General features: G+C 48.5%; 1 protein-coding gene across 3 annotated transcripts; it reads left to right on the top strand.

Annotated features, from left to right (window-relative positions):
- Positions 1–998: 998 nt before the first annotated feature.
- On the top strand, positions 999–25,192 carry VDAC1 (voltage dependent anion channel 1). Of its 3 annotated transcripts, none has more exons than XM_019740333.2 (9): positions 999–1,938; positions 11,808–11,880; positions 12,394–12,443; positions 13,117–13,269; positions 13,362–13,414; positions 19,357–19,584; positions 21,152–21,302; positions 23,181–23,238; positions 24,251–25,192. In XM_019740333.2, the coding sequence occupies exons 2-9, from the start codon at positions 11,814–11,816 to the stop codon at positions 24,340–24,342; spliced, it is 852 nt and encodes a 283-aa protein (XP_019595892.1). In that variant the 5' UTR covers positions 999–1,938; positions 11,808–11,813; the 3' UTR covers positions 24,343–25,192. The 3 variants fall into 3 exon arrangements, with proteins under 3 accessions (XP_019595892.1, XP_019595893.1, XP_074169610.1); XM_019740334.2 differs by having other exon boundaries at positions 1,862–2,161; XM_074313509.1 differs by lacking the exon at positions 999–1,938 and adding an exon at positions 11,607–11,685.
- Positions 25,193–26,574: the final 1,382 nt, after the last annotated feature.

The following is a 26,574-nucleotide window of genomic DNA, read 5'->3' as shown; positions in this document are numbered from 1 at the left end:
GGTCGACACTAGGGTCTGAGGGCTTCTGTGTCCCAGTTGATTTCTTCACCGTTTTCTGAGTGCTTACTTGTTACACAATCCATTTTAAACTCACAACAACCCCCTGAAGTTGAAGCTGAGATGTTAGGCCCATAGTGCAGGGTCACACAGCCAGTAAGTGACCCAAAGGGTGCTCAGGTGATTAATCTGAAAGCAGCATGTAGGGGAGTCCCAGAAGGGACCCAGAGCAGGTGGGGCATGGGGAACTCTCCTCAGGTTGCAGGTCCTGGAAGGGGGGTTGGCAGGGAGGTGCTGGTAGAGCGGAGGGAGCAGCTTGGACATTTGGTCTAAGCAGCACATTTGGGCTTCACTGACCCAAGGTGTGGCACCTGCTCCTAGATCATGTGAGATTTCCAGAATCCCCTCTTCCGACAGAACCACCTGGTCCTGCCCTACTTCCCGAGGTCCTGTCCTCCCAAACTGCCTCATTGCTCTTGTGGGTGACTCTGTGACTTTCCCTGCCTGACCCTGTCCAAAAGTGGGCTGGGGCCTTTGTGTGTGGGGTGGGGACAGCCAGGTTGGGAAGCCCAGTCAGCCATGGAGCATCTTATGGTCCTGGGGAGAGTTCTAGCATAGGTCTTCTATTCTCCAGGACCTCGAGGGGTTCAGGGGCAACTCCTCATATGTTCAATCAGACCTGAGCCCCCTACAGAGCTCAGGGTCCCCTGTCAGCACCCCTCCCCCTCATAAGCTCCTTTCTTCAACAGCTGCCTCCACTGGAACACCAGTTGCCACTTGCCCATTTAAGTTTGCCGACTCTTTCCAGCAGCCGGCCTGATTGCTTCTTGGCACGCCCGGGAAGTGTGCCTACTCCTTTAACTTGTGCCACAGCTGGTTGTGAGCGAGTGTTCTGTCTCTGTAGTCCGGAGCCTCCTCTACCGGGCCCTAGACGCCTCAAGCCTTGAAGAAAATTGGCTGAAGGCGAAGGATGTGCAGAATCTTCACGCCACGAATTCGTTAATTCTTGACGGCGGCTTGGGGAAGTCGGCTTGGGATGGCCCTCGCGCGTGGGATGCCGTTGACACTCAGTGGTGATGGAGACCACACGCGTAGGCCTAGCGGGGTGACTCCAGACGCTTTATCTGAGCTCCGCGAGGAGGCAGGGCCCGGGTGGACGCGGTTCCGGGTTCCCCAAGAGGCCATGGGCTGGCTGTAACCTGTGGTACCTCCCGAGCACCATGAGACCCAGCAGATGTTCTTGCAAAACGCAATTTGCTTTTTTCACTTCTCAAACGCTCCGAAAATGATTTCGCTACCGGGGAAAACTGCTAATTTGGATTGCAAACTTGGCGCACAGGGGTTTTCTGGGCGCTGCCCCCCGGCACCGCAGGGGTCTACGAGCCGGGCGGGCGTGAAGAAGGGTCCGCGGCGCCGGAAACAATGTGTCGGGAGCGAAGAAGTAACAGTCGTGGCCGCTACTCTGTATCTGCGCTGCCTGGGCGCCCGATCCCCAATCCGGGTCTGGGAGCCCGATTTAAAGCCCCGCGCTGGCTTTGCTCTGGGGTACCCGGGGTCACCTCGTCCACCCAGGCTAGGTCCGGGTCCAGCGCCACCCGCCAGCCACATCAGCTCCTGGGGGAGAGGGGCTGTCTCCCAAACGCAAGGCCGAGCACGAGGTCCTGGACCCCGCGAGTCTGCATTAGCTCAGAGGATCCCTGGCCGACGCTCAGTTAACGGGAACAGCCCCCCGTCCCCCCCCATCCCGGACGCTTCAACCCGGTGGGATTTCCAGCAGAGACTGGCGGGCGCTGGTGGCCGGCACGCGTGTTCCTGCGCACGCACACACCGTGAGCACGTCAGCCCCGCCGCCCCGGGCCCGGGTGCACGCGGGCCCTGACGCAATCCCGCGCACGCCCGTGGGCTCTCGCGTCCGCAGCGGGCACTGAGGGGCGCAGAAAGGTGAGAGCACGGCTCAGGACCCGGACCGGGACCCCGGCGTGGGCCTGGGTGGTGTCCGGGGCGGGCCCTGGGGCGGAGCTCGCCGGGCTGGACGCGCAGGGTCGGGGCGGGTCCGCGCCGCCGCGGTCCGCGCCGCTCCGCCCTCGGCCCCGCTGTTCTCTCAGTTCCTAGCGCTGCAGCCCCCGCCGTAGCCGTCGCTGAGCCCATCGCCACTGCCTCCGAGGTAGGCGCAGCAGAAGGGCCCCAGCTCTGCCTGCGTCCCGGGCTGTGCGCCTTGTCCCTGGGGAGTTGGGGAGGAGATGGGGGACGGACAGGCGAGGGCAGGGGAGGGAGCCGGAGCGGCCCGCGCGGGCCTGGCGGGTCAGTGGCTGCAGAGCAGGCCGCGCGGGCGGGTGGCGAGCGGGCTGGGGTTGGGGAGCGAGAGGCCGGACATCCGGAGGCGCCTGCGGCTTGGGGCCAGAGCCCGCGGGGACTTAGGGCGGAGGGACACGGCCCGCCGCGTGGAGGCCCAGCCGGCTGCAGGTCTAGGTGACCTTTCCAGGCGGCGCCCTCTGGCCCTCGATGCCGCCAGCGCGGGTCGGGCAGGGACCTGTTTGTTACCCAAGCTCGCGGGGCCGGGCCCACGGACGTATGCAGGTCACGCTGTTGCCGAGAGGCGACCGTGGCGACCATGTCCCGGCGCCCCCAGTCCCTCACGCCCTGTCCGGCCTACGCCCGGAGAAGCTGGCGCCGGGCACTGTCCGCGCGTGCCAGCGCCTTCGGGGCGGAACGGGAGGCGGAGAATTGACTTAGGCCGCGGGGTCTGGGGCTGGGCCCTGGGCAGAAGGTTAGGCCTAGGAAAAGGAGGCCCCGCGGAGCCATGTGGCTGGTCTCTCGGCCTAAGCAGGGATTCCTGGTTCCGGCGCTCATTCATTACCAAATGAGGCTGTGCATTCTCGAAACTGGTTCAGAGCTTTCGATTTGAGGCCCGCAGCCCAAGTGACTTGTCCAAGGTCACACAGCTGGGAGGATACCACTCCTCAGTTTTCCCATCTATAGGTTGGGAGCAATTGTACCTCTCCTTCGTTGGATTTTTGGGAATAAAATGAGTTGATGGGCGAGAAGCCTTCAGAATAGTGCCTGGCAAGGAGAAAGTCTCGGTAGAAGCCTTGACAAGGCTTTTTGGGGAGGACCTTGCCCATTCCCTGCAGACTGGTTTGCTCCACGTGGCGTTCTGGAAAAGATTCAATAAACACAGCCCCTGATATTTTACATGTTAGGTAATATGAAGCATTTGTGTGCTAGGCATTGAGTAACTTTCATGATAATTCATGAAAAATCGCTGAAGTTTACAGACAGGATCAAGGTGGAACTGGAAATTGAATGTGGGTGCAGAGGTAGGCCTGTTCCACCTGAGGCCCCATCCTCTTGCCCACCCTCCCCAGAGGAGATAGGGAAATGGGCTCCTTGGCCTAATATGCTGTTGGCAAGGCCAGGGTAGACTGCCCAGGGCCTGCCTTCTTTCTGTCCACCTCAGCTGTGGACTGAGTTTCTACACCCTCTGGCATATGCCCTATGCAGCTTTGTTTTCAGTGCCTGTGGTGCCACCTGGCACACAGTAGGTACTTAAGAAGGGTCTGTGGGGTAAAGGCACTTTGCTTTTTATCTAGGAGTTGACTCACGCTTATGGACAAGATAGTGTTTGCTTTTCCAACATGTGGCTTATAGTAGGTGCTCATTAAGGATTTGTGGAGTTATTGAATGGGCGTGTGGAGCGACTGCAGGCCCAGACCATCGCGCCTTGATGCTGGACATCCTTTTTGAGGGACACTCACATCTCACTCACTTCCAGGAAGTAGCCTTGCTGAGCAGAGAGTCACACATAGTCAGGTTGCCAGGGTTTGTACAGCCCTAGAGCAGTGAGAGGCAAAACTTCCCTCATTTGAAATAACTCCTTCAAAGGCGTTACCTTCATTCTGTGACTTTCCAAGTCCTGTGGGAAACTTGTTGAACTAGTGTTTCTGGGTTTGCAGGGCGGGTGGCATGGGTGGCTGGGATGTTCCTAAAGGCCTTGGGCTGTCACCTCGTCCCTTGTACAGTGAATGGGCCAAGGGCTTCTGCTGGAGTTGACCTGAATGAAGTGCTTGACCCTGGGGACGGTGGCTGCTCTCAGTTGATTAGTTTTATTTCTGCTCTTCTAAAGCTATAGGCAGGGGCCCTTGATAGACACAGACGTGGGCTCACGGGGCACTCTAGTGAGGAATCGCCCGTGCGCTTCTGGTCTGGCGGGACTCTAGGTGGATGTGGACGACCACTGCTTAGTTGGTGTTGACAAGGCACATTCACACCCACCTTTCCTGGTCAGATGCCCCCTAGATGCTGAAGTCCACGTTGCCCTGGACGGCGCTGCTCACAGTGTGAACAGCTTTGAAGGTAGAGACTGAGAGAGGTATGTGTGTGGCTGAGGGCCAGCCAAGCCTGCAGGCAGCCCCTCCGGGCCCACAGGGCCTGTGGCTTTAGGCTCCCCACAGACTCCTCTGGTAGCCCCTGAAGAAAGGTGAGCAGTGGGGTCCTCAGCTGGGCCTGGGCACAATGCTCCCATTTCCTGCTTGCTCTCAGGAGGGTGAGGGTGAGTGGGAATCTAAGTGCTTTACCCAGACTGTACTGGAAAGAGTCCTGGAGAGCAGATTGAGCTTGCAACACAGCCATAGGGTCTAGTACAGATCTAGTCACTTTCCTGTCCCTCAGTTTCTCCAGTATGAAAGTGTCATCATCATCACATTCATTGTTTATTGATTGCACGCTTAGCACCCTCGTGGGGGCTTGACATATGTTCTGTCACATTGAATCCATCATCGTACGTGCCCTGGGAGAGAGTGACTGTTGCTTCCATTTCATGGGTCAGAAGGCTTGAGCACAGAGAGGTGAGGTGAGCATCCAAGGTCACACAGCTCAGCAGCAGTGGAGCTGGGGTTCAGGGTCCGGTTTGGCTAGTTCCAGTGCTGGTGCTTTCAAACTGCAGTTGTCGCTCCAGGGGGCCATTGCGAGGAGCTAGTAGATGGGAGTGCTTTTTGAAAAGGAGCATTTGCTGTTCAGAGGGGAAGCGCTATTCGTTCACACTGATCAGAGTTAGCCAGGTGCACAGCAGGCCAGCTGTCAGGGGATTGCTGTCAGGGGAGTCACCCCAATTTGTTGCAAGGAAAGTGGCACTGGGTTTCTATCAGAAGGGCCAGTTTTCCCGGGATAAGGTGGGAGTTATTCTTCTAGGACCTGGCTGGACAATATTCAACTAAACAATACCTCATTATGGTCACGGAGGACTCTGGACCCTGTGGCTCAGGGTGACCTTTCGGCCGCCTGCACAGCAGCCATAATGATAAGAAATATATAAAGTGAAAACCTGTAACAAAATGCTATGTTTGTTGCATGCTTCCCAGGTCCTAGCCACTGTACCTAGTGCTTTATATTAGCCTAATTTAGTCCTCACAATGATGCTGAGTCACATACTCTTTCCCCGTATTAGAGCTGAGGAAAAATGAGGTGCAGATAGGTTGGGACTTGCCCACAGTCACATGTCTAGAGGGTGGTAGAGTGGGATTGGAACCCAGGACTGCTTGACTCCTAGCACTGTCTGTGTTAACTGCACTGGATCAGTCAGGAGCCTTGGGTGCACCTGGGACCCAGACCTTGGCACGCTGCCCTTGATGGGTGGGTGGGTGGGTAGGCGGCCCCCAAGTCAGCTGCATTCTCTTGAGGCTTGTGGAAGGCTGTGCTGCTGGTGGCCCAGCTCCCAGGATGTTTTAAAATAGAAGCAACGCCTGGAAAGCGGGGCTGCCCTGTGTGAGACTGTCGTTGAGGGGGAGGGGAGGACAGCTGTACTGGGAACACAGACTTGCTACCAGAGCAAGGGGCATCGGCTTTGCCAGCATCCTGGACACCCAACCACAGGCTGTTCTCCTCGGCTGCCTCTTCTGGGTGAGAAAGTGTGGGGTGACTCCTGATGGTGGTGGCCCCACATAGTGGCTGGCAGAGCTGGGCTGGCCTCCTGCTGGGGAAGTTGCTTTCCCTGGTCCTTGGAGTTAGGGGAAGGTGCTTTTGCTCTAATCCCTGGTTTGTCTGATGCTCCTCCTATAGGCTGGCCCTGTTCTGCCCTGACGTGCCGCCTAGAGTGGTGGTAGAGAAACAGAGCCAAAGGCTTTCCCATAAGTCTCCCTTCCAAGGGGAACCCAGGGTGGTGACGGTCCTCGTGATGAGTGCTGTGTGGGTTGCCGTCCTTGCAGGAATCAGACCCACACTCGTGCGGGGTAATCAAAGAAGCACAATGAGGGATCATTTGCGAAGGTGTGGGTAGAGAGTGGCGCTCCAGACCAGGGGTGTCTGGGTCCTTTGGAAGTGGGAAGCGGCCCTTTGCAGGAGCCGTGGGCTTGGGTAGTGGAAAGTAGTCGCTGGCCACCCAAGGTCCAGCAGGGAACAAGCTTGGGTTGGGGATGAGCACCCCATCCTCACCCCATATTCTGCTGATGCTTCCTCTTGGCCAAAGCCAGCCATAGTCCCTTGATACCAGTCTATATGGTCAGGTCTTGGGGCACAGAGCAGGATGGAGGAGGGAAGGGCGGTGCGAAGACTCCCGCGCAGTGGGTTGTGGTTCCCATCCCACGTATTGAGCGCTCACCGTGTACCAGACATTCCTCTGTGCTCCACCTGTGAACGCACTTAGTCCCTGCAGCCAGTCGGGTGGAAAGGCACAATTGTTAGCTGCATTTTATAGATGAACAAAACGAGACTGGGAATAAAAGTTATACGTGGCTTGTCCACAGTGACACAGCTAGGAAAGGCTGGCGCCAGCTAGAACCTCTGCAGGCTTGCAGCCCCTTCCAGCAGTCACTTGTGTCCTGCGGCCTGGGCACCGGATGGGCTGGGAAATGCCGTGGCAGGGTGGTCCTAGCCCTGTGACACCCTTGCCCTTGGAGATGTTGTCGCTCAACCCATTGGCTGTTACCTGTGTTCAGAAGACTTTTCCTCCCAGCTGAGGTTTGGGGACCGAGGGCTACCCTGCTCCCTGTGTCAACCATGGCAATGGCTGTGGGCTCTCTGAGGGCACCAAGGCTCCCCTGCCTGGATCCTTCTGAGGGAGCCTTGGTAGAGAAAAGAACATACTTCAAAGTGGGGGTTCTGGGGTGGTCCTTGGTGCGGGGAGCGTGCCCTCTCTTCTCAGTGGCACATAAGGGCTGCCCTGCCTGTTTGTTAGGCAGGAAAAGGCTGAGAGGGAGGGAAGGAAGCTTCTGAACAGGTGCCTCAGGCGATTCTCATGCACACTGAAGTTGGGGGGCTCTGCCATCCTCCTTCCTTCTGGGCTGGGGCCCAAAGCCATAAGGGGTCACCTGCGAGTAGAATGTGCCCCCTACGGGCCTTGCTTGTTAACCCTGCCATCTCAGTGTGGTTTGACTCTGTTCTTGGAACCAGTATAGCTTTTCCTCCTGGCACCCCGGCTGCCACAGCCTTTTAGAATGTGACTTGTTGTGGCATTGCAAAGGCAACATGGCTTCATTTCAGGCACGTTGGTTGGATTTGTAACATATCCTTAAAACAAAAACAAAAACAACGTACACAAACAGCTTACACAATGAAGGAGAATGAAAAATGAAAATCCTCTTTTAACTCCACTCCCTAGACTCCCCTTTTCTTTGCAGAAGCAGTGCCGAGGCAGCCGCATTCACAGCTCGGCTCAGGTCCTTCCACGGCCTTTTCCGTTCATTCACACGTGTGAACATAGGAAGATGTGTATGTAAAAAGGGTTTCCTCTAACTCCGTGGAATTGCTTTTTTCATTTAACTATAGTATAGGCAGCTTTCTCTGCCACCATACATGTATAAATCCACCTCATTCTTTTAAAAAGATTTTTATTAAAAAATATAGCTAACATACAACATAATATCAGTTTCAGGGGTGCACCATGGTTGTTCCACCTCATTCTTTTTGCTTATCACATGGTGTTCCTTAGTTTGCAAGTACCTTAAGTTTTATTCATTTATTTCCCTATTGATGGACAGTTAGGTTGCGTCTGGGTTTTGTGTTACGAATAATGCTGCAGTGAGTGTCTTTGTGTACCCACCTTTGGGAGCCTTGGGGACTAGGGTGGGTGGGTCCCTAGCAGTAGAATTGCCCCTAGGGTTGGTTCGTGTACGCCCAAGTAGGACTGCCAGCAGTTGGTTCCAACAGGGCTGTACTGTACCTAACACGCCCACTTGGCGTGAATGGGAGTGCCCTTTTTCGACACCAACAGTAGATATTGTCATTTACATTTTTGGCAATCTGTTGGTTGAGTGAGTTTCCCAAGCAGGCGTGTAACTCACCCTCAGGGATCCCCAAAGCCCTTAGAATAAAGTCCACACTTGGTTCTGAGTTCAGAAGCGGCAGTGCTCACTTCTGAAGGCACTTGGCCTCCTCAGCCTGAGTTCAGCTCTCCTTAGGCCAAGGTGGGGGTGAGGGTACTAGTAGGGGGTCTCCCCATTCCCCATTCCCCTTCCCTGGCAGCCGTGCAGTTGCCCTGCAGGGAGTTCCTGCTTCCTCGTTACATTGTCATCTACTTAGTCTCTATTTTCAGATACTTAGTTTCTATTTTTTTCCTATTATAAATACATTTTGGTGCTCATTGCGCATATACTCTTTAAAAAGACATTTACATTGAATACCTACTATGTGCCAGGCCTTGCCATCTTTGTACGCATAGTGTTTTCCATGTTTTGGATAAATTTATGCATGACAGGCTCTGGGATGCTTTGAGTTCAAGGGTGTGATTTGGGGGTAGGTGTGTACTTGTGGGGTAGTGGGGGTGCTGGGGGTGCTGGGAGCAGAGCAGCTGTCACTGCCATGCAGCTGATGAGTCAAGGAGGATACCTCACCCCAAGACTGAGGTTATGTAAGCGTTATGCCAACCATGCTGGGCGATATACTGTCCCTCCCCTCTTAGCTTCCAGTATGGGCTGGATTTTCGTTCCTGAGCTGAAGTGGCGCTTGCATAAGCTGTTCAAGGTCAGCCAGGGAATGGCTGGATAGGTACGCTGGCACGCAGTGGAGGGGAACCAGGACTCCTGCCTCCTGGTGTGATTTATTGGTCCTTCTCAAAGTCACCAGTGACGGCAACCGGCCCTGCTTGTCCCTTGTTTCCCACTTAGCCCGGGGAACCAGGCTCCCAAGGCTCTGCCTTGAAGCCATCCCCCGGGCACAACCTGCGCTCCTGCCTTCTCCCGGCGGGCTTTGGGTCTGCATCTGTCTGGGGCTGGCTGCTTTGCCCATGTCAGTGTGCCCTGCTTCACGCTCAGCCCCTGGAGACCCTTCTGAAGGCTCGTGGGCTGCACGCTGTGGAGACAGATGGGGAGCGGATCCAGGTGGGGGGGGGGCGGGGTTCAGCCTCCGAGTCAGGGCGGGCAGCAAAGGGAATGAGAGCAGAATGCTGAATTCTCTTCCTTCCAGTGCTGGCCTGAAAAACAGGAATGGAATCATTATTTCTACCAAAAAAATTGTTTTTGAAGCAGGTGCGGAGAACTGTGTAAAATGGGCATTTTCTGGGTGATGTTTGCAGTTGTAAGAAAGCTGAGCTCAGAGAGGCAGTGACCTGAGGCCCTGTCCCAGTCCTTTCAGATAAATGCAGCAGGAGACCCAGAGACGAGAGGGGTGGGGAATGGGGAAGGTGCACAAAAAGCAGAAGGGGAAGCTATTAATATACTATAACCCACGGCAGTTGGGGGCCTTAGTGAAGGGGAGTCATCCTCCTGCTCCCTTGGTGGGTGTTACCTCAGGTCCAGGAGGGGTTTGGCTCCTCAGCCCGGTGCTGAGCTGGAGCCGCAAGGAGCTTGGCCTTACCTGAGGTCCCTGTGCTGTCCCAAGTCCCTTGTCCTTGGAGGTAATCTCCTTAGTGGCCACATACTTAGTGTGATGTTTGCTGTGCGGGGAGTGGTTTTTGACAGGTGGCTTTGTCCATTTGGGTTTGGGGATTAGTGATGAGAGAGGGCATTTGGGGAACGTTACATGATCAGTGTTCTGCCTTTTCCCTGAGGGACGGACCTGTCCAGATGTGAGAGCTGCTCGTGTCTGGTGAGGCTGGTCCTGGAGCCAGAGGAGGGTACTCGGGAACGCCGTGGTCCCCAAGGTGCAGGGAGGTCTTAGCTGACCCACAGATAATGCCACTGGACTGCTCTCCCCCTCGCCCCGGGGCTGAGTTTGTGGCCCAGCGGGGGAGCAGGCAGCCCTGAAGAGGGGTGCTTGGTCCAGTGATACGTAATTGCGGGGAGAATGTTCTGGGCTCTTTGCTGAATTGCTCTGCAAGTCCACTTGGGGCTTCCTTACCTCAGCCTTCCCTCCAGGGTTGTTTCATTGCTTCTCCAGGGAGGGGGCCACACTGGGGTATTTCTGGAGGGCCTGGTGGATGGTTTCCTGGTCTGTCCCGATGGCGGGTGTCCCGATTTGGGTGGAAGGGGAGAGCCCAGGCTTGAAAGAACCCGTGGGGGCAGCCTCAAATGGATCTTTCCCACATGTTCTTTGTGCCCTGACCCTACGTGGACTGAGCCACCCATGGTTCCAGTCTGACCATGTGTAAGAAATAACTGTACGCAAAAATACCATATACAGCTCACTGGGCTGCTTCTCTGCTCAGACACAAAAGTGAGTTGGGGCAGAATAAGCAAAACCTCTGAAAAAAAGTAAACTAGGACCTGGACCATAATTCTTATAATGTAAAATCATGCAAGTTTATAGTTGTTTCTTTTACAATGTGTTCATGGGTTCTGTGGGCTCCCTGCAGTGTCTTTGAAGGTAAGGCTTCAGTCAGGAAAGGGACTTCCCGTTGTGTTGTTCCCCTGGGGCCCCTTACCAGGAACATGCCATGCAGGAGTGTATTTGTGTGAGTACATATATGTGTGACTGCAGATGGGGAGTGTGCAGGCGTGGTTTGCTGGTTTAGGGATGCTGTATCTTACACATTAACGGAACCATCTTTGAGTTAATTGAATTTCTGGCTAGTTGAGGATAATGATTTTGGAGATGGAGAAGATGCAGAAGATGGTGCTTTCTCATGGCCCCTCTGCTCTTGGATGGAGCACCCAGCGTGCACCGTCCAGGATTGGGATTTTAATTCTGTGTATGTAACGTGCCCAAGCAAAGCCTCCCAGGGACGCAGTGTGGTCTTTGAGGCAAAGACCGTTTGAATTAATTCATCTTTGAATACCGAGCAGCCTGATACGTGCTTGCATTGCTTTTCATGTGAAGCGTTACCCAGTTGGTTAAATTTCACTGTATTCCCTGAGAGGATATGATGCTCTAAAAGTGAGTTCCCCTAAAATGCAAAAGTTCTGTGAAAAGTTGGGTCCATGCTGGCACTAGTAGGTACTCTGTAAATATTTGTTGAGTGAATGAAATCAGGACCGTACGGAAAATAGGTTGCCATGAAAAGTTCTGATTTTTCTTCAGTGCGTTTAATGCCTTAGCAGTCAGCATTCTTGTGAGAAGATACGTTTTATTGGCAAGAGTCCCGTAGTTCAGTCAAGTAGCTGGCTCATGGGACTGTGTCTTGGACAATTAATTCATTCAGCAAATATTTACTGACTCCTGCTATCTGCTGGGCCTGTGCTCAGCCCTGGGGTTGCTGGTGAGAAGAGGTCTAAAGTCAGGGTGATCTGCTGTCCACAGAAACGTGCTGGGTGTCTCAAGCTCTGACCACAAAAGGAAGCGTGAGACAGCACAGGCGTCTCTGTCCACACCTGGGAGCAATAGGTACCTAGACCTCAACGCTACTGATGTTTATTGGTTGTTCATTATACCTAATAATTATTATTGATGGAAAACTCATTTCCATAATTACCAATGTATTTAACCTGGTGGTTCTTTTATTGTAGCAGAAGATGGCTGTGCCTCCCACATACATTGACCTGGGCAAATCTGCCAGGGACGTCTTCACCAAGGGCTATGGTGAGTGTCGCATGGAGTGGCCTTTCAGCTCACAGACCAGAGTGGCATGTTTGCTCATCACAGTTTGAGAGCCTGGGTCAGTCAGCTCTCAGAACTTCCACATCCGGGGACGAGGACGAGCTTTTTATAGCTAGGAAAGCAGTGTGGGTTGTGCCCCCAGTAGGGTGCTGCAGACCAGTGGGCATTTTGTGCCCTCTCCCAGGCGTGGGGCAGCTCTGTGGGTGCCGCTGCAGTGAAGTGCAAGTTCTACATTTAGCCCGTCCTTAGGCACACGCCCACGCCATTCTGCACCTTTTTCTCAGACTCCGCTGGCAGCGCAGGTGGGCTCCAGGTGGGGCCTGTACCTGTGTTGCCTGCCACTCTGCCATGGCAACTGATTCCGTACACAGGCGGCAGTGGCAGAGACAGGCGCCCTCTGTACGCGTGGCATTTTGAAACAGCGTAAGGGAGGCAGAGATGCTGCTCTCGGGTTACTTATTTAACCTTTTAACAGTTACTATCTTCTTTCTTTAGGATTTGGCTTAATAAAACTCGATTTGAAAACAAAATCTGAGAATGGACTGGTAAGTTGTCTGACCCACGGAGCGCGTGGCTGTTTGTTGTAGATGGGTAAATAACTGCTGTGTCTTGGGTGGCAGAATCAAATGAAGGGAATTTTTTGATTGTGGCAGTTTGTGGTTGTCACATTCATTGCTTCCTGTGTGGGATGGGTGGTCCAGGGGGACCGTGCCAATAGGTTCCCCAGTTCAGTAGCTATTAATAGTCACAGGTATAGGAGGCAGGCATCAGTTTTATTTTTCCGTGTGTATCTTATTTCAAAACTGACCTGTGTTCAATGCTGCATAATTATTAAAAAAAAAAATCTCAGTAGCCCCTTTTAGACTGTGCATGTGGTAATTGTTGGAAGGAAGAAGTTTTGGGGTTGAATTACTGCAATGTCAGCTTCAGCTCAGTGCTTTTTCTCTGTACTAGGCTGGAGGCAGGATGGAAGGAAGAGTCCCTTCCTGTCCAGACTAAAGAGTTACAGGGGAAGAAGGAAGCTGTCTCCTGATAAAGAATTCCCCATGAGATTCCTTTAAGCAGCAGACTCCTTCACCCTGCTCTGTACTTTAAATATCTCATTGAGTTACAGAAGTAGCTTTGCCCCCACACATTCAGGGTCTCACCCTAATTGTTTAGGGGTGGTATCTGGTGAAGCCCTGGTGGGCAGGCTGTGACTCTCTCTCTCCTTGAAAGGAATTTACAAGCTCAGGTTCAGCCAACACTGAGACCACCAAAGTGAACGGCAGTCTGGAAACCAAGTACAGGTGGACTGAATATGGGCTGACGTTCACGGAGAAATGGAACACTGACAACACACTAGGCACGGAGATTACTGTGGAAGATCAGGTAATGGTCGCCTGCGAAGACAGTGTTTTAGTGCTTGACGTCTGCTGGCCTGCTCGTAACTAAACCTACTGGCACATTTCTTTTACGTTCAGCTTGCACGTGGACTGAAGCTGACCTTCGATTCATCCTTCTCCCCCAACACTGGGTAAGGATCTCATGTTTTCTCCGCAAGGACATGTAGCAGTGTTTTGTAGCAGTAAGATTCTGCACTGTTAATTGTTCTCCTGTCTCGGCTGTGGAGGCTGCAGGATTTCTGGTCCAGTTACGCTCCGTTCCACGTGAGTGAGGCGGCTGCTTACGTAAGTGGCCGAGGTGGTGGGGCAGCAGGCAGCCTTTGGAAGCAGGGCTGACCGGTCACCGGGGCCAGGGCCCTTCCCCGGCTTCCTGCTTAGGGACACTGAGAGCGTCCCTGATTTCTCTGTGGCTCCGGAGGCTGCATTTTTTACCCCAGGCTCTCCAGCCACAACCAAACGAGGCTGGATGGATGGTTACTGGAAACACCAGGAGGCAAGATGGCGTGTTGGTCGGCCTCAGCTCCTGGGTGCTTTTCAAAGTGGTCAGAAGGAATCGTTCTTTTCTAGAACACTCATGTTTCTTTCTGCCCACCGCAGTGAGTCTCCTAAACTCGGAGACTCAGATGACTGGCTCCAGGGCATGTAGCCATTCCATATTATTTTTCTCTCTCCCTCTCCTTCCTTTCTTCCCTTCCAATAAGTGTTTATTAGAATGAGGGTCTCCTGGGTTTTGACCCTGTACTGGGTGCCGGGTGACCACAAGGGGCTGGGCAGGCAGGCTCCTGTCTCTGGAGGTTGTAGTCTTTTTATAACTTGGTTATGGATGATCCGAGGTCCATTGGCCAGGAGCTGAATTTATTCTTGTTCTCATCTTTGCTGTAGTTTCTTCTGCGGGAGCATTGTCTCCTTGCTTGTCTACCCCTCTCCCTCCCTCCCCCCCCCCCCCCCAGCCTCGATGGAACAAGTTATCCAGAGAGAGCCTCTGGTAGGACGAGGCGCTGGAGGATGTCCCCACACAGATGAATTTGCTGCTTAGGACTTTGCTGCCCTAGATGGCACATTTTGCAATTTGTAAGGGATTTCCTGTTACCTTTGGGAGGTTTGCGGAGAAGTCTCCAGGTCCTGCAGTAATAGCCATAAGGGGAAATGTTTTTTAAAAATTTTAATGTTTTATTTTGAAATATTTCAGACTTCACGTAGACAAAAATGTTGCACAAATAGTGTGTAGGGTTCTCATTTATTCTTCACCCAGCGTCTCCTCACGTTAACATCTTACATAACCATAATATAATTATCGGAATCAGGAAAGTATGTTGCTATCCTACTGTTAATTAATTTATTGTCCCCCTGATGTCTTATTTCTGGTCCGTGATCCAGTTCAGGATGCTACCTGGCATTTAATTGTCGAGTCTCCTTTGTGTCCTCTGTTCTGGAGCATAGTCTTCCTTTGTCTTTCATGACCTCGACGCTTTTAAAGAGGACTGGCCAGTTATTATGTAGAATTCTTCCATTTGGATTTGTCTGATGTGTCCTCAGTTGAACTCAGGTTAGGCAGTTTTGACAACTACAGAAGTGAAGTGTTGTGTCCATTCTGTTGCTTGACAGCAGGAGGTACATGTCAATATGCCTCATTACTGGCGACACTAACTTTCATCACTGGATTAAAGTGTTTGCCAGGTTTCTCTATAAAGCTACTGTTTTTCTGTTTGTAAACAGTTAGTACCTTGTGGGGAGATACTTAGAGACTGTGCAAATATTCTATTTCTTATACTTCGGCTCACAAATATTAGTGTCCATTGGTGATGCTTGCCTGTAACAAATATGTTTGGCAAATGGTGATTTTTCTGTTTCCATCATTCCATTTACACTTATTAACTGGGATTCTACTGTAAGGAAGATCATCTTTCTCCTCCATTTATGGAATCATTTATATCAGTGTGGATTCATGCACGTTTATTATATGGGTTATAATCCATGACTGTCATTTACTTTGTCCCTCCTACTGTCCCCGGTGTGGCCACTGGGAGTGCCTTCAAGTTGACATCCTCTGTGTGTGTGTGTGTGTTTAAAATTTTTTTATTTTTCAATTACATACAATATCACACTAGTTTCAGGTGTACAACATAGTGATCAGGCATTTATATAGCTTATAAAATGATCACCCCAGTAAGTCTGGTACCCATCTGACACCATGTATAGTTATCACATTATTTTTGATTATATTCTTTATGCTGCACTTTACATCCCCGTGACTGTTTTTATAACTGGCAATTTGTACTTCTTAATCCCTCCCCCTTTCACCCCCTCAGCCCCCCTCCCATCTGGAAGCCATCAAAATGTTCTCTGTATTTATGAGTTTGTTTCTGTTTGTTTTTTATTTGGTTCTTTAGATTCCATATATAAGTGAAATCATATGTTATTTGTCTTTCTCTGTCTGACGTATTTCACTTAGCATAATATCATCTAGGTTCATTCATGTGGTTGCAAATGGCAAGATACTGCATTGAACATAGGGGTGCATATACCTTTTTGAATTAGTGTTTTGGGTTTCTTTTAATACCCAGAAGTGGAATTGCTGGGTCCTTTTTTTTGTCTCTTATTATAGCCTTTGTTTTAAAGTTTATTTTGTCTAAGTATTGCCACCCCAGCTTTTTTTCATTTCCATTTGCGTTAAATATCTTTTTCCATCCCTTTACTTTCAGTCTGTGTGTGTCTTTCGATCTGAAGTGGGTCTTTGCTTACTTTCTTATCCATTCAGCCATCCTGTCTTTTTATTGGAGCATTTAATCCATTTACATTTTATTATTTATAGTTTTGATCTTTCTTTCTCTCCTCCTCCTCCTTCTCCAAGTCCCTTTAACATTTGTTGTAATACTGATTTGGTGGTGATGAACTCCTTTAGTTTTTTCTTTTCTGAGAACATCCTGTGTGTTTTTGACAAGCCCCTATCATTTTTTTTTCTGGTTTTTGAGCACTTCTTTAGAAGATGTACCAGGTTTATCTTCTACTTATTTTTCCTTAGTCCTGCTGTCAGCCATTTCTCCAAGGAGCCTTGATTCCTTTTATTGAAGAATGGTGTTTTGAAACCAAGATTCGGGGTTCAATGTGTAACATTGCTACTGGGTATTTGAGGACAGTTGGGATGACTTGATGGAGATTGGAAATGAGAGGCTTGAAATGGCTTTCCAAAGCAGCTGAGGGGTATAGGCTGGGAAAGCATCACGGTTTCCATAAGGAGCTGAGTATAACCACATATGAATGAGGCTGCAGACCTCATTTAGGGACCAGCACCCATCCTGAGTACCTACCACAGGTAAAGCCAGCTTGTTAACTACAAATCAGTCATGCCTCTCTCAGGTGCTTGTCAAATTAGCACCACTGTTTAAAGAAGAAAATCTTAGGAATATCTGAAAGAGCAATAGCTCAAGAGCCATGGAATGCTGAATTAGATCAGAAATCTGGAGAGAAACCTGAGCCACTGTTCCAGCACTGCCCATTCTCTGGGGACCTTGTGTCCCTGGCCAGAACCCAGTGAGACACTGTGTGGAGGAGCTGTGTAAACTGTCCAGTGTGGCTGGTGTACCCCACTGGGCGGAAGCCCTGCCACAGGCATCACACTTCGTGCTCAGCAACAGCTTTTTACCTAGTAGTTGTAAGATGCTCAGTTTTTACATTTCTTGGTCTCCCTCTCTTTCTAAATGTCAGCCTCTGAGCAGCTGTCTTCATCAATCACCCCACCCACCTTGGTGCCAATTGGATACTTGGCCAAAATCCAGGCTTCTTCCCCCAGAGAGCAGGCAGACCAAAAGAGGTTTATTTTGAGTCTTTCCTCTTGAGAGAGAATTTGGTGCTTACGCCTTTCCTTTAAAGCTTGTGAAAATGTACAGAAGGAACTTGAACAAAAGTTGCAAGTTTCATTGTCACTTGGGCACAATGTTGGCTTTATTTTCAACTATGACCTCTGAAATTCTTATCTCATTGAGGACTTGGGGTGTTTCACCTTAATAAAATTTTTTATTACGGAAAATTTCAAACGCACAAAAGAATGCAGAAAAGTATATTAAATGCTCATATTCCCATCACCCAGCTTTAATAAACATGACCACGGCCAGTCACGTTTTATTTACACATTCATAATTAATGCCTCCCACCCTCAGATAATTTTGAGGTAAATAACAGATATCACATAATTACACCTATAAATATTTTAATATGTATTTTTAAATAATAATTCTTAATTAAACAGTATAACCATAATATCACATTGTAAAAATAGTCATAATTTCTTAATATTTTCAAAGCTGTAGCCTGTTCAGATTTACATGATTTCATGAATTTTTTTTTTTTACAGAATCAAAAATCGTTCATGCAGAATTGTAAAAAATTGGTTCCTATGTCTCCTAAATCTCATAATTTTTAGATTCTTCTTCTCTCTCTGTTCTCCCCTTGCCATTTATTTGTTGAAACGAGATCATTTATCCTGTAGAATTACATATACATTTTGCTGTTTCCATCTTTGTGGTGTCATCTAACCCATTCCCTGTCCCCTGTATTTCCTGTGAATTGGTGAGTGTAGAGGCCTCGTCACATTTTGATTTCATTTAGAGCAGGGCTGTGCTGACATACTCGTATGCTGGTAAGTGGTACTGTCTGCGCACACTGGGTTGCACGTAGAAGGCCTGCTTTTCTCTGTATGTTAGTGCTATTCAGGATCCTTCTTCATTTATTAGCCTGAGTATTTCAATAAAAGGAAACTTCTCAGCAACTATTTGGTTACCTTGCAACCTAGTACAGGAAAGGTAGGATAATTGTTTGATTCCTTTTTTATTTACTGTTTTCAAAATTACCAATGGGTACTCTCTAAAGGAGGCTGATTTGTGTGTATTTTGTCATTACGAGTTCATAGATTTACACATTCAATGTGTTTCAATCCATGGCCGACATTTTCTTCAGGACACTCCCGTCATCCCATGTTTGAAGCCCTTGTCCTCCTTGGGGTGGCTCCAAGTCCTTCTGCTTCCGCCTCAGTACCAGTCTTTGACAGATGCTTCAAGCTCACCTTGCACATTTCCTGCCCCGACCTGGAGCCTAGTATTTTTCCACGGAGCACTGGTTCCTCTTAGGAGGGAATGGTGCTCAGGGCCGGGTCTGGGTGCCGGGGATGAAGCTTTCACCTCGGTGAATGGAGCTGGGGTGGACATGGCTGTGTAGTCTTGGGCCTCTGAGCAGATCTGGCCTCCCCTGGGGGCTCTGCTGAGGTGGCAGCTGGCTCTCGGTGGGAGATGTCCCCTTTGTAGCTGAGTGACAGAAACACTCAGGTGCAAATAGTCTCGATTTTATCTGGTAGATGTGATCTTGTTTCCAGGATTGACTTTTGGTAAAAGGCATGGTGATACTATTATTTGCAGGTGACACGACTCACCTACTTTTCCTGAGGAAGCCTGGGTCTTGAATAATTGGCAAGGGAGGCACTGACCTGGTCATACGTACGCATCTGGGGTCAGCAGACTAGACCTGGGGTCTTCCTGGCCCCCATGATGGCAGGGCCCCAAGTTCCATATCAGTACCCAGTTCTCTGAAATATATACTCACTAGAGTCTCATGAATGCTGAATTAAAAGCTGTCTAACTTTGTTGTATTTACTTAGATGGGCTCTAGTTTTTATTTCTCTTTTTACTTAAGTGTGTCACAAAGTAAGAAGACGTCCATCTCCTTAAGAGCTGCTGCGTAGATAGTGTCTTCTCATGACATGGATAATTATATGGTGGCGCTCCACCTAACCAAGGCCTGCGTCGGCCCCTGCATTAAATACAGAGAGAGGATCGTGAGAGAAAATGACTGAGCTCATTTGTGTCAGGCTTGTGTTCTCACTTTGTCATTGCGTCCTTTTTGCAGACTGGATGTGTCCTGCCCCTTGTGGCACAGCAGCTGCCGAAGGGAGGTCTGGGACCCTGACTTGGGCCCCCTACCTCCTGATTTAAGCTGGGATTCTTTATTTAAAATGTACATTTCTTGGCCTGGTGCTCTCCATGTGAGTTACCTTCTGATGCTAATGCAATTTCTTTTCCTTAAGGAAAAAAAATGCTAAAATCAAGACAGGGTACAAGCGGGAGCACATCAACCTGGGCTGCGACGTGGATTTTGACATCGCCGGGCCTTCCATCCGCGGCGCTCTGGTGCTGGGCTACGAGGGCTGGCTGGCGGGCTACCAGATGAATTTTGAGACCGCAAAGTCTCGCGTGACCCAGAGCAACTTTGCGGTTGGCTACAAGACTGATGAATTCCAGCTTCACACTAATGTGTAAGTACGGGAGTGTGGTCGTGCGAGGGTGTGTGTGTGTGTGTGTGTGTGGGGGGGAATTCTGCTTCGCGATTGTTTCCTCAGCTCAATTTTTCATCACTGTCAAGTGAGTTTTTTGGACTCAGATGAACAAAATGGCCTGCTGGTATTTTTCTGTTTCCCACCTACTCATTCCCTGATGTGACTTAGGTTCTTTCTCTTCTGGGAACAGTCAGCGATGTCACTGGGACACAGAGAATGATCAGTGACAGCAAGGGCGTGATGTCCGTCCAGAGAGGTTCCTCTCCCTGCAGCTCAGTGGATATTAGAGGGCCTTTCGGTTTTAGTTAACAAAACGGGGGACAGGTGCAGCTCTCTCTCTGTCTCTCTTTTTCTGTTGTCTGTGGGGATCAGCTTAATGGAATGTAGACATGGGAGATCAGTCAGGAGATGCTTAGCTTGGTTAAGTACAGAGCGTCTTCTCTGCATGACGGAGCACTTAAAAGTTGATTAACTCCTGGACAGTATAGTGAAGGGAGGAGAAAATTACAGCTTAGGTTAGAGAGAGCCCTTGTAATCCAACTTGAGTTGAAGTAGAGTGCTGACTTATGTGAAGGGAAACAAAAATTTCATCAGTAAAATCCCGGTGCACACGAGGAATTAACCTGTGGCATAAATGAGGACAACTTTACCAAATTTCCTTCTTTCCACTAGAGGTCACTAAAGAAATGACTTCTTAACTAAAAGACTAGTAAATGGTGTTAGTGTCTAAACGAAGCACATTTCTGTTAACAAAGTTTTTTGAGGAAATTTCTATGATTAATAATATAATAAATGGATATTAATAAATTTAGAGTCTTTTCAAACTAAAACGTCACAGGAAACTTAGAGATGGGTTTCAGTCCATTTTGAGCAGAAACATTTTGTAGTGTAGCAGGTAGCGCTTTCTCATGTCCCACCAGGACCACAGAGGTTGCCGCAAGGACCAACAGAATGCGCAGGTGGACGAGTCTGAGTTGTAGGTTAAACTCTTTTGTAATCGCTTCTCCTCCAAGGGGCTGGGTCAGTTCTGGCTGTGTCCCCCCAGCTGTATAGCTGGTGGAGCTAAGGGCCACAACCTGCTTTCTGCACATGTGGCACAACCTTTCTTGCCATTTCTGGCTGTGTTCTCTTCTCATTTGCTTCCCCTCCCTTACCATTTCTATGATACAAGCATTTATTTTAAACATAGTAATATTAGCAGCAGAAGAAAGAAATCATTCAGAATCCCGAGTCCCAATGCCCTAGTTACTGCATCTTTTTAAAAGAATATTTTGGAAGCCAATTTCACCTTCCATGCAGCCTGAGTCGTTGACTGAGCTGCCTTTGGTTGTTCCCAGGGATGGCTGAAATAGCCTTCCCTTCTGCCCCTGAGCCTTCCCACCTCTGGTGTCTGCTCCACTCCTGTCAGGCTTCCTGTTATTTGGTGCCTGCTTTGGATCAGTTCACTCCATTCACAGCATCCCTGTCCTGTCAGACGTGGGCAGCCCTGACCTGCTCTAGCCTGTCTTCCTGGGCGGCTTGACATCTGTGCTGTGCTTGTTTGCAGAAATGATGGGACAGAGTTTGGTGGCTCCATTTATCAGAAGGTGAACAAAAAGTTGGAGACTGCTGTTAATCTCGCCTGGACAGCAGGAAACAGTAACACTCGCTTCGGAATAGCAGCCAAGTATCAGATCGACCCCGACGCCTGTTTCTCGGTAGGTACCTCTGGAATCGTGCATCGCCCAGGCCCCAACAGACCCCAAGCTTGGAATCCTTCTGGATTGCTGGAGTTCCATGCTTTGGCTAGAGATTTTCTCACTGTGAAAAGAGATCAAAACGAGTAACATAATACTAGTAATAGTACTTCCTGTGGGTGCCAGGCCCATTACATGTGGGTTACTGTAGTTAATTCTTACATAACCCATTGGAAGTAGGTGCCTTTCCCACCCTTCTTTAAAAAAATCATTCATTGGGGTGGCCGGTTAGCTCCTTTGGTTGGAGCGTGGTGCTGATAGCACCGGGGTTGCTGGTTTGGTTTGATCCCCACATGGGCCACTGTCATCTGTGCCCTCCTTAAAAAAAAAAAAATCATTCCATCTCTATTATCACAAATTAGGAACTGGAAGCTTAGAGAAGTTGAGTAACTTGCCCAAAGGCAGACATTTGGTAAGTGCTGGGGCCTGGATTTGGCCCAGACTGGCTACGGCACCTCCTTCTCTAACCAGTCCCTGTGCCATGCTGCAGACTGTAAAGGGGGGTTCCCTTGAGCCCTAAGCTTTTAAGTGTTCATTTCCCCCTCATTTGTCACTCTCTTGCCCAGCTCCTATATCACAGATTAAGAAAACAGGCCCTGGCATTGGGCAGTTGGAGTCTTATCTTGCAGACCCTGTAGCATTGCTCATGGACCCATCCTTGGGTTGCTGCATGCACAGTTTTTGTATTAAGTCCTGTCAAGCTCAATCTCTGACGTCACAAGTCACTGCCAGCTGTACCCCTTTTGGGGTGGAATGAGGAAATCTCATGTTGCAGGATGGTTTCTGGGCTTGTTTGTATAATTTACAGACAGCCCGTTTTAAGTCTCCTGAAATAGGAACTGAATTTGGCTCCTTGAATGTTAAGCATGTAAAAACGAAGGAAAAGGGGCCTTGTTACTTGGATGGTATGTGCAAAAAGGAAGGGTTAGACGGGTCGCTGCCTGCCAGGAGGCTCTCCTTACCCCCTGCTCTGCTCTTCTGAGGGAGATGTCAGGTCTGAAAACAGCCTTTGAGCAGAAAAACAAACTGCTCGGAAGCCCATCTCTTACCAGTATTTGGTGTTCTTGTGGCTTGAGCTTTCTCTGCTCCTGACCCCTTGTTATGTCACCAGAAAGGGGTCAGAGAGAGGCCCAGGTTTCCCGATGACTCCGGCAGAAGAATGAGGGCAAAATGGTTATGGACTCAAGCTGCTTTGTTGAACTTGATGATTCATCCACCTTGACTAAGTACTGAAATTTAAGTGACTGGCTGAGTCATTCTCTTGCTCCAGTAGACATTTTAAACTCGTTTGTCAGTGTTGAACTTTCTTCATGTCAGTGGGATTTTCGCTTCTCTTTTTCATGATGAAGAAATTCTAACAGTGTTCTGCCTTAAAAAAAAAAAAAAAGTCTCAAAACCCTGTCTAACATTTGCTCTGTTTTCCCTCATCCAAGCAATAGATGTTTAAGAAATCCCCCATACTAGAAAGCCTTTTATCTCTCTGGCCATACATGAAAGTGTCCTCATATGTTATAAATTAAATACAGACCTACTCAGTATACATGCAATTGGGGGAAGAAAAGAAAATGGGCATTCATACCTTTAGGAATCAAATGTAAAGAATTTCCTTTTAACTGAAAATTATGTTGACTCTTTGAGTTTCCCTTGTGAGACCAAGCTCCCAAATTTGGTATATTTCATATTGAATTTAATGAATCCCATAAACAAAGTGGTCGTGAAAAAAGACAGAATTTGATTCTGAAGTCCAGAGTTGGTTGATGAAAAAGCCCTTATGCATTTTGGACACGGAAGCGTGAAGTACTAAACATTTTCATTCTGTCTTCTCTTTTCCTTGACTAGGCTAAAGTGAACAATTCCAGCCTGATAGGTTTAGGATACACTCAGACCCTAAAGCCAGGTATGTGTTGGTTCTGTGTGAAATTAGTTCTTCGTCTTAAAAATTGTGGTGCTGGTTTGCTGCTTTATAAATGCCTGTATAGTACCTGGTAAATGAGTGTCTATAAAATTTTATAATGATGTGTTTATAAAGGAGTGCAGAGGCATTATACAACGTTTGGAGAACAGGAGAAGTAGCAGATAGGAGAGAAAAAGACCAAGGCTAACACACACGTTACATTTTTGGTTCTTTGCTTCCATCCTTTTTTTCCCCCCAGTGTACATAATGTTTGAAACTAATTTCCAGCAGGTTCTTAAAACTAGCCCGTAAGTCATCCCCACAGTAAAACTGGTTTGCAGGTTTCCTCTGCACAGTTGGTTAGTCCCTGGTATTTAGAGCCATAGGAGATAATACCAGCTTGGGGTTATTTTGGACAAGATGGGCCTTTGAGCCCTGGAAATCTAAGATTACATGTCATAATCAAGCTTTTCTAGGGAAGATATCAGTTGTGTGTGTGTGTATGTGTGTACGTGTGTACATGCGTATATGCATATGTGCATGTATACATGCTGTCAATGTGGATGTCAGACCTCGGCGTCTGGTTCCTGATTGGGGTTTCATTTCAAGGGGCTATTGCTGAAGGAGCTTACTGCTTGGCGCCAGTGGTAGAGAGATGAACTGTAGCAGGGGACAATGAGAAGAAAAAGGAAAGGGGAGTCCCTAGAGTGGATTTGGGGAGGCTGTGGAATAACACTGATTGTTTTATAAGCTCATTCTAGGCTACCTGTTAATTAATCAGATGGTGCTAAGTAGCAGGAATAAAAGGGCCATGTGATTTTTTTTGCCCCTGCTGATCACACACAGCTAGAACAGGTTCTGAATTGGGTGTGGTTTTGCTAGTGTGCTCCAGCATTCTTCCGTGTGTCAGTCTTTCTAGTCCGTGTCAATCTCTCTTTGCCCTCTGTGTTAACGTTTCTTCTCTTTTCCTTCCTCTATCCCTCCCCCTTTCCTCCTCCTGATTTCCCCCCTGCAGGTATCAAACTGACGCTGTCAGCTCTGCTGGATGGCAAGAATGTCAATGCTGGTGGCCACAAGCTTGGTCTAGGACTGGAATTTCAAGCATAAATGAATACTGTACAATCGTTTAATTTTAAACTATTTTGCAGCATAGCTACCTTCAGAATTTAGTGTACCTTTTAATGTTGTATGTCTGGGATGCAAATGTTGCTAAATATTATGTTAGACCTCCAGGTTAAAGATGATTCAGCTTTAAGGTGTTACCTTTTCAAAGGTACAGAAGAAACCCAATTCCCAAAAAGGTCCTTTCAGCTGTAGACTTGGCGGGAGCTTGGCGGCCCCTCTAGAGATGTCAGGTTTCTTTTTTATCTAGAAATGGCTGCAAGTGGAAGCTGATGATTTGTAAGCACTTTGTAAATTTGTATCGCATAAATGAATGAAATTGTGACTTCCTGAGAATTGAACCTTGGTTTCCCACTCTAACTGAGTCTCACTGTTTGATGTTGTGTACAAACTCATCGAAGGGACTTTTTTAGATAGATCTTCATGACCTGCTTCCACCCGGGTCCATCATCTCTTTTACACCAAAAGTAGTCTGCAGGGTGTCGTAGTTTCTTTTGTGCCATTTTGGGGTGGAGAAGGTAGATGTGATGAAGCCAATTATTCAGGATTTAATTCCCTCTCATGTTGTGGTTTTTTGCCCTTGCACCAGAGTGTGAAATAGGTTCTAAGAGCGCCAGCTGTAAGCTGGGAAGAGTCTCTGTGACTGTAATCACATGGTGACAACACTCGGAACCTAAATTAGACTTCTGTTGTACTCTCGCCACTCAGTTTATTTTTTAGCAGTTTAATGGGTACATTTTAGAGTCTCCCATTTTGTGTGGAATTAGATCCTCCCTTTCAAATGCTGTAATTAACATCACTTAAAATAAAACTTGAATAAAATATTGAAACCTCATCTTCCTCTGTTGTCTTTATTAATAAAAGTGTAAATAAACAGGGCATTTGGTCCCTTGCTGTGTGTGTGTGTGTGTGTGTGATATTTTTAGTTTTCTATTGCTGCATAACAAAGGACCACAAATTGAGTGGCTTAAAACAACACTCATTTCTTTCTTTCACAGGTGTGTAGGTCAGAAGGCCAAGTCCAGTGTGGCTGGGCTCTCCGTTAAGGTTCTCACAATGCTGAAATTACGATGTCAGCCACACTGTGTTCTCATACGGAGCTTAGGGTCCTCGTCCAGGCTCACACGGTTGTGGCAGAATTTAGTTCCTTTTGCTTGTAGGATAGTGGTTCCTGTTTCCTTGGTGGCCATTCGCTAGGGGCCACTGAACAAAGGGAGCCTCCTGTGTTCCTTGCCACGTGGTGCCGTCCGTCTTCAAAGCTGGACAGAAACAATCTCACCGTCAAATCCCTCTCACACCTCAGAACTCCAGGAAGAGCTCTAAACACTTTAAAATTTTTATTTTATTTTTTTAATTGAGAAAGAGCTGACATATTACATACTAGTTTCAGATGTACAACATAGTAATTCAATATTCGTGTACACTGTGAACTGACCACAATAAATCTAGTTAACATCTGTCACCATACGGTTACAATGTTTTCTTGTGATAACTTTGAAAATCTATTCTCTTAGTAACTTTCAAGTATACAACACAGTACCATTAACTATAGTCACCATGCTGTATATTACATCTGATAACTTATAACTACCCCACCCCTTTCAAGGGCTCACCTGGTTAGGTCAGGCCCACTGAGGATAATTTCCCATTCTTAAAATCAGCTGTGCCATATAACAACCTTAGCACAGGAGTGATCTCCCATCATATTCACGGGCCCCACCCATACTCAAGAGCAGGGGTTCATACAAAGGCATGGGTCACTGGGGGTGGTTTTAGGATTCTGCCATATATTTATATTTAAAAAAATGATTGTGGAAATTTCAAACACAAAATAGAATAGTAACAAACTACATACACATCCAGCTTTAACAAGTGTGAACTCTCTTTAATGATATATGTTTTTAGGTAGAATTCCTTTTTATGAAGGTTTGGAAGTGATTAATTCCACACAGGTATCAGATTTACTTCTAGCATTTTGTGTAACTGATCACTCCAAACCTGCTGGCCTCAGTATTTGTCATACTGGTCTTCACCAGGTTCATAAAGACATGCAACTATTTCAAAGTGAACTTTATTGAATTTGTCCAGAGATTTTTGTACGTAATTAGATACTGGGTACAGCCAGTCAGATGCCAGGTACAGTACTGGTATTTTGAAACATAAAGGGCCCTCTGAGTATGAGGGAATGTCTTGCTTGTTGTATGCGGCATGTTGGAA

Source organism: Rhinolophus sinicus, linkage group LG10, assembly GCF_036562045.2.
Source record: "Rhinolophus sinicus isolate RSC01 linkage group LG10, ASM3656204v1, whole genome shotgun sequence".
Taxonomy (NCBI): Eukaryota; Metazoa; Chordata; class Mammalia; order Chiroptera; family Rhinolophidae; genus Rhinolophus; species Rhinolophus sinicus.
Note: the sequence above shows the minus strand (reverse complement) of the source record. Positions and strands in the feature narration are given on the sequence as shown.

Excerpts from the sequence above, each read along its gene's own strand:
- VDAC1 (XM_019740333.2), top strand. The coding sequence starts at position 11,814 with ATGGCTGTGCCTCCCACATACATTGACCTGGGCAAATCTGCCAGGGAC. Across the intron at positions 11,881-12,393 it reads CGTCTTCACCAAGGGCTATG|GATTTGGCTTAATAAAACTC; the intron begins GTGAGTGTCGCA and ends TTCTTTCTTTAG. Across the intron at positions 23,239-24,250 it reads CACTCAGACCCTAAAGCCAG|GTATCAAACTGACGCTGTCA; the intron begins GTATGTGTTGGT and ends TCCCCCCTGCAG.